This window comes from Zootoca vivipara, chromosome Z1 (genome assembly GCF_965207765.1).
Source record: "Zootoca vivipara chromosome Z1, rZooViv2.hap1.1, whole genome shotgun sequence".
Classification (NCBI taxonomy): Eukaryota; Metazoa; Chordata; class Lepidosauria; order Squamata; family Lacertidae; genus Zootoca; species Zootoca vivipara.
Window position 1 is genome coordinate 69,164,522 of NC_142583.1, and position 11,937 is coordinate 69,176,458.

The 11,937-nt window shown below is 48.7% G+C and overlaps 1 protein-coding gene across 6 annotated transcripts in view; it reads right to left on the reverse strand.

Moving 5' to 3' along the window:
* SMOX (spermine oxidase) overlaps nt 1–11,937 on the reverse strand; it is a 61,634-nt gene that overhangs the window by 5,920 nt on the left and 43,777 nt on the right. For 3 of the 6 annotated variants that reach the window (XM_088660665.1, XM_035103061.3, XM_088660664.1), the window contains exons 3-4: nt 5,844–6,070; nt 165–320 (exon numbers count right to left, since the gene is read on the reverse strand). In XM_088660665.1, the coding sequence (XP_088516791.1) occupies nt 165–320; nt 5,844–6,070 (383 nt within the window). Of the gene's footprint in view, nt 1–164; nt 343–5,843; nt 6,071–11,937 lie in introns of all 6 variants that reach the window. The other 3 variants (XM_035103059.3, XM_035103060.3, XM_060278358.2) reach the window with 2 other exon arrangements.

Sequence of the window (11,937 nt, forward strand, 5' to 3'; positions counted from 1 at the left end):
GGCACCTAAAGGCGTATAACGAAGGCACTAGTCAAACCGCCCCGGGGAGAGAATTCCACAAACGGGGTTTTGAAAATCTCGGCCACATGCCAACTTGCTATTGCCAACCTATGCTATATGGTGCTGCAACGTCTCAAGCAAAACCCCGCCATCACTCTCCATACCTTAAGGTATTGCTGGATCATGGCAAGTTTCAGCCTCCTGATCGTCTCCGAGTCGTCCGGATCGGCTTTGATGCGCTTGCGCACGACATCTCGCGTGAAGACGCCCACGCTGTTCTTGCTCTCGGCATTGACTGGTTTACCACTCTGGAAGAACTCCTGAGTCAGGTTATAGACCTGTCTCGAGACAGGGAGAGGGGACACACAAAAGGGGTTAACAACACCATACTTCCATACGTGGTGGGAATACACACCTGCACAGCTGTTTCAGGAAATGGTTGCTGGAAAAGTTTCTTTAATTATGGGACAAGTGTATTAAATATGCTTATAGGTTACCAGAAGAACCTACTAGTTATGGACATGCAAATATTTTCCAGCTAGAAATATATGAACACAACATTGTAAAACAGCTACATTAGCAAGGAATGCAATGCGTCAGATGTGCTGTGCGTTCCATGGCCACCTTAGAGCAAACCAGACACTAAAAACAGTATTAAACGTAAGTCCAACTGATGAATGCCTGCTTTTGTTCGTAGAGATACAGTCATACCTTGGAAGTCGAATGTCTTGCAAGTCGAACATTTTGGAGCCCAAACGCCTCAAACCCAGAAGTGAGTGTTCCAGTTTCCAAACATTCTTTGGAACCCGAATATCAGATGCGGGTTCAGATTGGCTGCAGCCAATCCGAACCCTCACCTTGGTTTCCGAACGCTTTGGAACAGACTTCCGGAACGGATTCCGTTCAACTTCCGAGGTACGACTGTATAAACTATTTGCCTGGGATTTAGAGGAAACCCAGGGGAAACTGCACAATTTACCTTGTAACATAAATACTAATTATACAAAATACTTTGCATCTATATAGTGCTTCCTTGAGTGTTGTTGTTGTTGTTGTTGTTGTTGTTGTTGTTGTTGTTGTTGTTGTTTTATACCCCACCCATCTGGTTGGGTTTCCCCAGCCATTCTGGGTAGCTTTCAGCATATATAAAACAGTAAAATATCAAACATTAAAAACTTCCCTAAACAGGGCTGCCTTCAAATGTCTTCCAAAAGTCAGATAGTTGTTTATTTCTTTTACATCTGATGACAGTGCAGGAGCCACTACCAAGAAGGCCCTCTGCCTGGTTCCCTGCAACTTCACTTCTCACAGGGAGGGAACTGCCAGAAGAAACTCAAAAGAGTTTCACATATTTAATCACCAAATTGACACTGTAGAAGCTCCATCCCACCCTATAACAAGCTAGCCATCAGGCTAACTGGACCGCAGAAGCAAATGCAATCTTTTAAAGGCAGCAACGCAGCCCAGACTGGGCCATTTTAGCCTCAAACAGTGTTGCAATTCTAAACATTCTGAGCATTTTCCATGGACGGAGTTCTTGCCATCCCGATTCGCACCAAGTCATGCTCTCCACATGAAACTAGCCACCGGAGCATGGATAATAAGCTCTGTGTCAACATGCATGGTAAGCAGAGAGGGGAAAACAACCTTTGATGGCCAGTAATTCAGGGGAACTAATCAGCCAAGGCGGGCAATGTGACCTTGATCACGTAGCTACAGAAAGATGATCAAGGGCCTGGTGTTTCCAACTAGAGGCTTGCTAAAAGTTAAGGGGGCACCCAGCTTCCTCCTCCTGCTGCATTAAATGGAACCGGTGGATTTCACTGGGGACCACCCCTCTTGCTTTGGGGAGGTCAGAACCCCTGGCTTGCACCAAGATATCAAAGTCGCTGCAACCCTTGGCTTCAGCAGAACGCTAAGCCGCTCGCTGGCCGTAAGAAGATTGCACGTTCACAAGGAGAGCAAAACCACATTAAAATACATTAAGTAACTGGGCAGAGGCTCAATTAGCCACAGCCTGTTTTTGAATGCCCTTCCCTTTTCCTTTTGTAGAAAAAGGGCCTACTTTTTAAAACTTCAAACACTTATCTGAACCAATTGCTGAAGAACCCCAAGAGGAGGGAGAAGGGATAGAGCTTAAGTCAGCTGCATGACCCTAATTCCCTGCATTTTGAGTGGCGCTAGGAATGTTCTAAGAGGATCTGACTAATACACCTCCAAAGCAGCCCCCATAGCTTTTCTCAGGCAGGCTCGGTGCTGGAAACCTCCAATGCTGGAGACCTTGGCAGACTTACATGGGAGGGAGCAGCACAGAACTCAGAGGGGCTTCCTTCCGTAGGACTGTGGAACACAGTACTGTAGAGCTGGAAGGGACCATGAGGGTCATCCAGTCCAACCCCCTGCAATGCAGGAATCTTTTGTCCAATGTGGGACCCAGCACATACATATATGAGAAACCGCAGGGTGAAAAGGACAGATACCAAGCCTGGCTCACAGTACAGGGCTTGACCTCTTCATGTCCCATGACTGCACATAGCCTGAGAGATGGCACAGTCCGCCTGACCCCCACCCCCACCCCGACACACTGGGTGCATGTTTGTGGGCACATGCTTCCAGGTACAGGCAATACTACGCCTGTCCATGAACCCTCCTTTCTTGGCTTCCCTAGCTGCATGGAGCACTGCAGGTTGGCCTTTCAATGCATGTATGGAGAGGGGTGAGCTCTGCAGAGGGATGATGTAAGCCTGGAGACAGTGCCCTGTTATTTAAATAAAACATAAAAATAAAATTCCTTCCAGTAGCACCTTAGAGACCAACTAAATTTGTCATAGGTATGAGCTTTCGTGTGCATGCACACGAAAGCTCATACCTATGACAAACTTAGTTGGTCTCTAATGTGCTACTGGAAGGAATTTTATTTTTATGTTTTATTTTGACTACGTCAGATCAACACGGCTACCTACCTGTAACTGTTATTTTAAGCTTGCAAGGCAGGAAACCCAGGTCTGACTCTCCGCTCAGTCTCTATTTGGAATGCTGCACCTCCCACATCAGGGAACGCAGGAAGCAGGCTTAATATTGAGTAAGCCCATTGGTTTATCTAGCTGAGCATGGTCAACACTGATGGGCAGCAGCTCTTAACGTTTCAGGCGGGGGTCTCCACCAGCCCTACCAGGAGACGGAACCTGGTGTCTTCCTGAAGGAGCGTCTCCACCCCCATTGTTCTGCCCAGACACTGAGGTCCAGTACCGAGGGCCTTCTGGCGGTTCCCTCATTGCGAGAAGCCAAGTTGCAGGGAACCAGGCAGAGGGCCTTCTCGGTAGTGGCGCCCACCCTGTGCAATGTCCTCCCATCAGATGTCAAAGAGAGAAACAGCTACCAGATTTTTAGAAGACATTTGAAGGCAGCCCTGTTTAGAGAGGCTTTTAATGTTTAATCGATTATTTTATTTTTCTTTCTATTGGAAGCCGTCCAGAGTGTCTGGGGGAACCCAGCCAGATGGGCAGGGTATAAATAATAAATTATTATTATTATTAATATTATTATTATTCAGTATTCAAAGCAAATGCCCGCCGACTGAGCCACCTCCCTTTGCCAAATGCACATGGCTTCCGGTAAGAACAAAAGAAGAGCCTGCAGGATCAGGCAAGTGGCCCATCTAGTCCAGCATCCTGTTCTCAGAGTGGCCAAGCATGTGCCTGTGGGAAACCAGCAAGCAGGATTCGAACACAAGAGCAGCACTCTCTCCTCCTGTGGCAGGGGTCCTCAAACTTTTTAAACAGGGGCCCAGTGCACTGTCCCTCAGACACTGTTGGGGGCTGGACTATAGTTTGAAAAAAAATATGAACGAATTCCTTTGCGCATATTTTATTTATTTGTGGTGCACGAAAAACAGGGAAAACAATACAATATTTAAAATAAAGGCCCGTTAAGACAGTGGCGGGTTCTGCAATTGCCGGGCGGGCCAGGATCAGGAGACCCTGGCGGACTGGATCTGGCCAGCGGCCCGTAGTTTGAGGACCCCTGTCCTGTGGTTTCCAGCGACTTGGATTCAGAAACCCTGAACTGTGGAGAGGGAGAGGGAGCATTACCACCCTGGCTAGTAGCCATGACTAGCCCTCTCCTCCATGAATATAGCTTATCTTCTTTTAAAAGGCTTCTATATTGGCCCTCCCTGTCTCCTGTGACTTTCAGCCACTGGTGTTCAGAAGCAATGCTGCCTCCACCTGTGAAGAGAGGGCATAGCTATTTGCTGTGATTCAAAATGCTCCTTTCCCACTTTCACATGCACAGGCAGCAAAGTGCCAATTTATGAGTGGCGGAGCTCGTTGCTGTGCATGAACTGCCCCTCCCTGGGTGGCCTCAGGCACATCTCAACCTCTCTTCCTAATCCACTTTCTCAGGGACCCAGAGAGGATAAAATGAGACAAAGCACAGTAAAGCAGATTTGCACCAAGTCAAGAAACAGGACCTCAGAAAACCCTGAAACTTGGGACAGGAGGGGTGTCAGGTGTGGCCTGGAACTGTGGCTGACCAAAGGAGGATCCGAAAGAGAAACCCACCAGGCCAGCGGAGACAAACTTAAGAGCAACAGTCCCAAGTGGGTCATGTCGGATTTCTAGGGTCACCAGACTTTCTTGCGCCTGTATGAACAACTGCAAGCTGGAGACCATAGGTTTACCTTTCCCTGTTTATATGTTTGTTTGTTTGTTTGTTTTGTTTTGCAACACGGAAAAACTTAAATAAAAACTTATTAAAAACAACAACAATTGCAAGCTGGAGAATCTGTTGTGCACACCACACAAATTGCAACAGTGCACACATGCACAACCACACATTTTCCCTCCCCGCACGCAAAATGACAATTAAGTGGGGGAGGAAGAAGTGAATTAGGCCTGAAAAAGGTGTTTTTGCTCTTGTCCACTCTTAACTGGGGGTGGCGGTAGGACGTGATTGTCCTGTAGAGCATAGCTGGGGAGGTAAGAGTTAACCTTCTAACGCCAGTTGCAATTTCCAGGAAGATCCCTCTGTCTTACACACACACACACAGAGAGAGAGAGAGAGAGAGAGAGAGAGAGAGAGAGAGAGAGAGAGAGAGAGAGAGAGAGAGAGAGAGAGAAACAATTAGGCTAAAAAAAAGACCTTCTGTTGGCTTCAATACAAGGCCAGCCCCCAGGTTAACTGAGGGATAGACACAATCTGCAATGGGTGGGTGGGGTGTTAGAAGTGAGAAGGAAAGAGTTAACTCTCCCCAGCTGAGACACACACCAGCACCAGGGGGGAGGGGAATGCCTCTCCTTGATTGTTATTAGACCTGAAAGAAGCCTTCTCTTGCAGTCAATTGAAAGCTTCTTAGGCTTCAAGAGGGTCGTTTTTTTGTTTTTTTTGTCAGGGGGATTCCAAAATGACCCATTCCCCCATTCCTCTGCCATCATTACACTTCAGAAAAGCCTTGTGTTGATAGCAGGAAGCATCAGCAGGGTGAAGAGGGGTCATAGCTGCCAAGTTTTCCCTTTTCTCGTGCGGAAGCCTATTCAGCATGAGGGAAAATCCCTTAAAAAAAGGGATAACTTGGCAGCTATGAGAGGAGTGTGTGTGAATACCTAATGCAGATGCATAGCTGTCAAGTTCTCCCTTTTTTAAGGGAAATTCCCTTATGCTGAATAGGCTTCCTCACGAGAAAATGGAAAACTTGACAGCTATGTGCAGATGTGTCCCTGTGGGGGGGACACAACTCTTGAAAGGCTCCTTGGTCAACCCTGCAACCGTCTAAACTGCTTTGACAGCTTTGGTGCCACGAAGCCGTCTACAGATTTGTTCTAAAGAACTCATCGACGACAAACCTCGTTGTATAAATCACTGAATTCTTCAACCACATCTTTCGGGATCCTTTGACCGTTGTTGGTGAGGTGATAAGCCACCCCATTCTTGGAGTACAGGCTGATGCGGCCCACACTCCTCTCGCCATCTGTCGTCTCCTCGAGTAAGCCATTATCTTCTGCTAGATGATAGATGGGGTTTCCATTGGAACCATGGATCCACGTAGCTCCCAGTTCAAAAGTAGCGTTTTCTATGGAGGGGGGGAGAGAGAGAGAGAGAAGGAAGCCCTACATTAGGATGCTTGAAGGCAAAGGCTGTCACGGAAAACCAGCTGTATACAGAGATGGTCCCCACGTCCTCCCACTGACCAATACGAGCCTTTGCCGTAGGGACCTGAGAAGAGCCTAGCTGGATCAGGCCAATGGCCCATCTAGTCCAGCATCCTGTTCTCACAGTGTGGGAACAGTTGCCTGTGGGAAAGCAGCAGGCAGGATTCAAACACAAGAGCCCTCTCCCTTCCTGTGCCTTCTAGCAACTGGGATTCAGAACCACCGCTGCCTCCCATCCTGGCTAGCAGCCATCGATAGCCCTCTCTACCTCCATGAATTTGTCTAATCCTCTTTTAAAGCCATCCAAGTTGGTGACCTATCCCTGTCTCTTCAGGAAGCAAGTTCCACAGTTTAATTGCGTAAAAAAGTACATGTTATCCATCCCGAATATGCCAACACTCCAGTTTCCTCGGATGTCCATAAGTTCTAGTGTCTTGAGAGAGGAAGAAAAGCTTTTCTCTATCTACTAGCTGCTGGATAGCTCAGTTGGTAGACCGTGAGACTCTTTTATTTATTTCTTATTATTATTATTATTTATTGGATTTATATACCGCCCTATACCCAGGAGTCTCCGGTCAGTTCACAGAATAAAATCAAGATATTAAACCACAAAATACATAATAAAAATAAAAACAACCCAATAGTGCCCCCCCCAAAGAAAACACGTTTTAAAAGGGCATAGGATGTAAATCAGATCAACCAAAGGCCTGGTTAAAAAGGAACACTTTTGCCCGGTGCCTGAAGGTGTATAATGAAGGCCCCAAGCGAACTTTCCTGGGGAGAGCATTCCACACACGGGGAGCCACTGCAGAAAAGGCCCTGTTCTCGTGTTGCCACCCTCCAGACCTCTTGAGGAGGGCCTCAGAAGATGATCTCAGGGTCCGGGTAGGTTCTTATGGAAAGAGGTAGTCCTTGAGGTATTGTGATCCTGAGCCGTTTAAGCCTTTATACGTCAAAACCAGCACTTTGAATTGGGCCCGGAAACTAATTGGTAGCCAGAGCAGTTGGGCCAGGATCGGTGTAAGATACTCAAACCGTCTTGCTCCGGTGACCAACCTGGCCACTGAATTCTGCACCAGCTGACGTTTCTTAATCCCAGGGTTGTGAGTTTGAGCCCCACGTTGGACAAAATATCCCTGCATTGCAGGGGGTTGGACTAGATGACCCACGTGTTCCCTTCCAACTCTATTGATTCTATATATGACAATTTCCCCATGCCACACATAATTTTGCAAACTTCTGTCCTGTCACCTTCTACTCGCCGCTTCTCTGAACTGAAAAGTCCTAAATGTGGCGGTCTTACTTCAAAAGGGAATTGCCATGCGCCCTGAGGCGGGGGCATCCATTCAAGCGAGACCCTCGCTCTGACGCCGGGAACATCGGCTCAGCCGCCATTCGCCTCGCCTTGCAAAGATGCCAGGAGCGCCGAGTGCCCTGGGATGGTCACGATAGCTTCAGAAGTGCCAAGGACACTGGTTGAAACGTCCTTCTTCCGTACAGCATAAGATGTGCAAAGCAGAGAAGAGGCATGAGCCAGGCTAAAAATAGCCAGGGCCACCTGTAATGTTTACTAACTCATTAAGCCAGCGTCCTCAAAGCAGATGAGCTTGGTGCAAACGTACAACATCAACATCAAAGTGTGACGTTAATCACATCCTTTAAGACAACAGATGCTCCTCCTGACTAAAAGACCCCTTGGAGGCATGGAGTGGGGAAAGTACGCAGTCTCCTGCAATTAATGCAACAACTACCGCAGTCCGTGGGTATGTTTTAAACAAAGGCTGCAATCACCTACATCCCTCATTGCTTTTGCTGCTGTTTTTCTTTTCCCTGATCTGGGAACGAATGCATCGTTCCATAGGAATATAACAAAACAACCCTGCGCCCCCCCCCCAAGGGCTGCCCTTGTGTAAGGCTAAAACGTGGCCTCTGCAATCACAGGAGGAAATGGGGGTGGGGGGGCAGACAGGTCTCATGGGAGAGGTTTGAGATTACCAACAGGCAGGGAGTCCCAAAGTATAAGGTGTCACCCCTCTGAAAGGTTCCTTGCAGAGGGGGAATTTTAACAGTGGCCGTTCCCATGCCCTTCGGCCCTACAAGAATGCTGAATTTTGTGTGCGAAGGTGTGGGTTGCACAGAGCCAGAGCGGTACAGACTCCCCAACGTGCAAAAGCAAGGAAGCGCACAAAGTCCGCCTACGAAATCTGGGCAGCTGTGCTATTTTTTGAGGCTCCTGCCCTCTTGTGTGCAGAGAAGCTCCGGCCTTCTATATATAAAGACCACAACCAGGAAACGTCCCGCAGGTGTGCTGAGTGACACGATGACTCCCTTAAGGGCTCGTAGCATGAAGCACTTCCCTTCTGTCTGCCAGCACACCCTGCGGCGGGGGCGGGGGGGCTATTTTTGACACAGCATATTGGCTGTGGACGACCCACTTCCCATTCGCAGGCCGGTGCCAAGTGTTCAGCAGCGGCTCCCGAATGAAAAGACGGATGCCGGGCTTGCTGGGCATCCTTTCCCCCTCCGCTTCCCTCAGATATTCGGCTTTTAATTTACTGCTGGCGTGTTTATCGACTGAACCGCAGGGCGTGATGTCAGGGCTTTGGCAAGGAGCAGGAAGTGTGGATGGGGGGGCTAAGGCCCCTTTCCCCGGTTATTATAACAGGGGCCTGGCCAAATAGTAAAGGAAACCAGCTCGCTGCCATGAGAAAGGCAGAGAAGGAAGTCATTTGCAGCGCCGCCAAGGACATGCTCTGCCCAAAGTTTTCCCCAGAGCATCCTCCCGTTGTGGCTCAGTGGTGGATCATCTGCCTTGCATGCGGAAGGTTTGATCCCTGGAATCTCCAGGCAGGGCTGGGAGAGAGACACTTGCCTGAACCCCTGGAGAGTCTGTATAGACAATACCAGGCATCCCCAAACTTCAGCCCTCCAGATGTTTTGGCCTACAATTCCCATCTTCCCTGACCACTGGTCCTGTTAGCTAGGGATCATGGGAGTTGTAGGCCAAAACATCTGGAGGGCCACAGTTTGGGGATGCCTGAACAATACTGAGAAAGACGAATGAATGGCCTGACTCTGTGTTAAGGCAAAAAAGTGGATGAATGACCTGCCTGCGGACTGTCTCGCCAGAGTGGTGCAAGCTCTGGTTATCTCCTGCTTGGACTACTGCAATGCTCTCTACGTGGGGCTACCTTTGAAGGTGACACGGAAAATACAACTAATCCAGAGTGCGGCAGCTAGACTGGTGACTGGGAGCAGCCACCGGGACCATGTAACACCAGTCCTGAAAGACCTTCATTGGCTCCCAATACATTTCCGAGCACAGTTCAAAGTGTTGGTGCTGGCCTTTAAAGCCCTAAATGGCCTCAGCCCAGTAGACCCGAAGGAGCATCTCCACCCCCATTGTTCTGCCCGGACACTGAGGTCCAGTGCCGAGGGCCTTCTGGCAGTTCCCTTCCTGCAAGAAGTGAGGTTACAGGGAACCAAGCAGAAGGCCTTTTCAATAGCGGCGCCTGCCCTGTGGAACGCTCTCCCATCAGATATCAAGGAAATAAACACCTGACTTTTAGAAGACATCTGAAGGCGGGCCTGTTTAGGGAAGTTATTTATGTCTGATGTTTTATCACTTTTCTATTATTATTATTATTATTATTATTATTATTATTATTATTATCATCACTAATTCTACTAATTCTGTTGGTAGCTGCCCAGAGTGGCTGGAGAAACCCAGCCAGATGGACAGGGTATAAATTCTTATTATTATTATTATTATTATTATTATTATTATTACTACTACTACTACTACTTTAACTGTTCCTTGGTACAGCACAGCAAAGTTTCACCCATCCTCACAACTCCTCTCTATCCTTCCTTCAGACAAGCGTTGTTAAGTGTTCAAGGACACATTTCAGCTGGGCAATGACACTCGAGGAGGATGCAGAATATAGCTGGCATCATGGATGCAGAGGAATCGTGGGAGGCACCAGCTGGGGAACCCCCAAGGCACAAAGGCTCAGAGCCCGGGGATTCGTGGTGGGACAACAATGAGTGGTCGGAGGGGGAAAGCGGAGAAGACTGGGAAGAGGAGGAGCCAGAAGCCAAAGAGATAACACGGCTTAGTGAGGGAGGAGAGTCTGTGGCAGAGAAAAGCCCAGAATCAGAAGCTGAAGCAGGAGAACAGGGAGGCCAAAGATGGGCCAGGTTTGTGTCCCCTTCCCTGCTGGCCTCCAAGAAACAGGAGAGGCATGAAGAGGGAGGAGCAAACACAGACACACAGGCGCAGTCTCAGATTGCATGGGGAAAACTCTGGATAGGAGGAGACACAGCAGGCTGTGGGGAGGCAGAGATCTATAGTCTCGGCAACGGCTTCACGGGGCACCACCTGAGTTGCTGTGCTCATTAGGCCTGTTTTGCGGATCCTGTTTTGCTAATAGTTCACTCCAGCTTTCTCGGTGTGATTTACCGCAAGTTCATTCCGGTCAGCTGGTGAGGGTTGGGAATGTGGGACATGGCTGAGGAGGTGAAGGGCCAAGTGGAGGGGCACATTTGGCCCCTGTGTTCCCCGCCCTGCACTGACTAGCAGTGCTACTCCAAGGTTTCCTACAGAAATCTTTTTCGTCCCTACCTGGAGCTTCCAGGGGCAGAACCTGGGACCTTTGGCACTCAGGTGCTCGACTACTGATCCCTAAGGATACTAGATAGGTCTTTGTTACCCCTTCTGGAGAGACAGACAGCCAAAACAAAAAGAGGCTGGCAGGTGTATGGAACAAGCACAAAATATTACCCTAAGCCTGTAGATCAATCCCTACACATGGACAGAGATGGAGGGGAGTGTGAACAGCCCATGGTATGAAAGAGGTAGACTGTGATATCTCTTCCCAAAGCTCAGGAATATTTCTCTGCCAGCAGAGAGCAACGCTTCACACATCTGATGATGTGGGTTTCAGCCCGGGAAAGGTTCTGCCGCCACAGATCAGATAAGCCTTTAAGCAGTCACAAGGCTCCTTTGTTTTTGCTGTAACAGACTCAACACCGCTCCCCTCTGGAATGCAAGCAATTTATAGGGACACAAATGCGGAAGGCAGGGGGTGGGCTGGGGCCTTTACGCTGCGCATTGCCATTCTGGCCAATGGTATGGCTTTAGATTTGCATGCCAAGCTGGCTGCAGCAAGCGCAGCTCGAAAACCCACGTGTGGAAACAAAGAGCAGCCTTTCCCTACCACTACCCCTCCCGCCTGCATGACAAGCGCTCATTTGAGATAACAACTACAATGATCCTCGTGCACCCAGAAGGGCAAAGGATTTTTTTTATTAAAAAAAAAGCAAAATGAAATGAAAAGGGCAGGAGGGCATGATAAATCCTGGGATACTTTGCAGAACCCAGTGAACTGGGCATAAAGGATCCCACCCGCTAATAAAACACTCTGAGTAATATTTATCTATTTTGCTAGGAAAAGAGAGGGAGAATCTTCCTACATTGTTCGGATCGGACAAATTCACGGAGGACACATCGATCAGCTGTAACAAACAGGACATTAAACAAAATGTTGGGGGTTTCACTCTAGCCAGCCAGCCAGCCAGCCAGCGCCTCCTCCGGGACACTCCATTACGGTCCCGCCACCCCTATCCCCACAGCAGTCTACAGCCCCTGAAGTCACTTGGTCCTCCTCTTTGGGTTATTTGTGAACCTCCACCCCTTCAATATTTTCGTCTCCTAAATATGTTTTTTTTGTACTTCCGCCTACTTTGGGGTTTCCCCCCAAGCCTTGCCTGCCAATTCCTCCCTCTC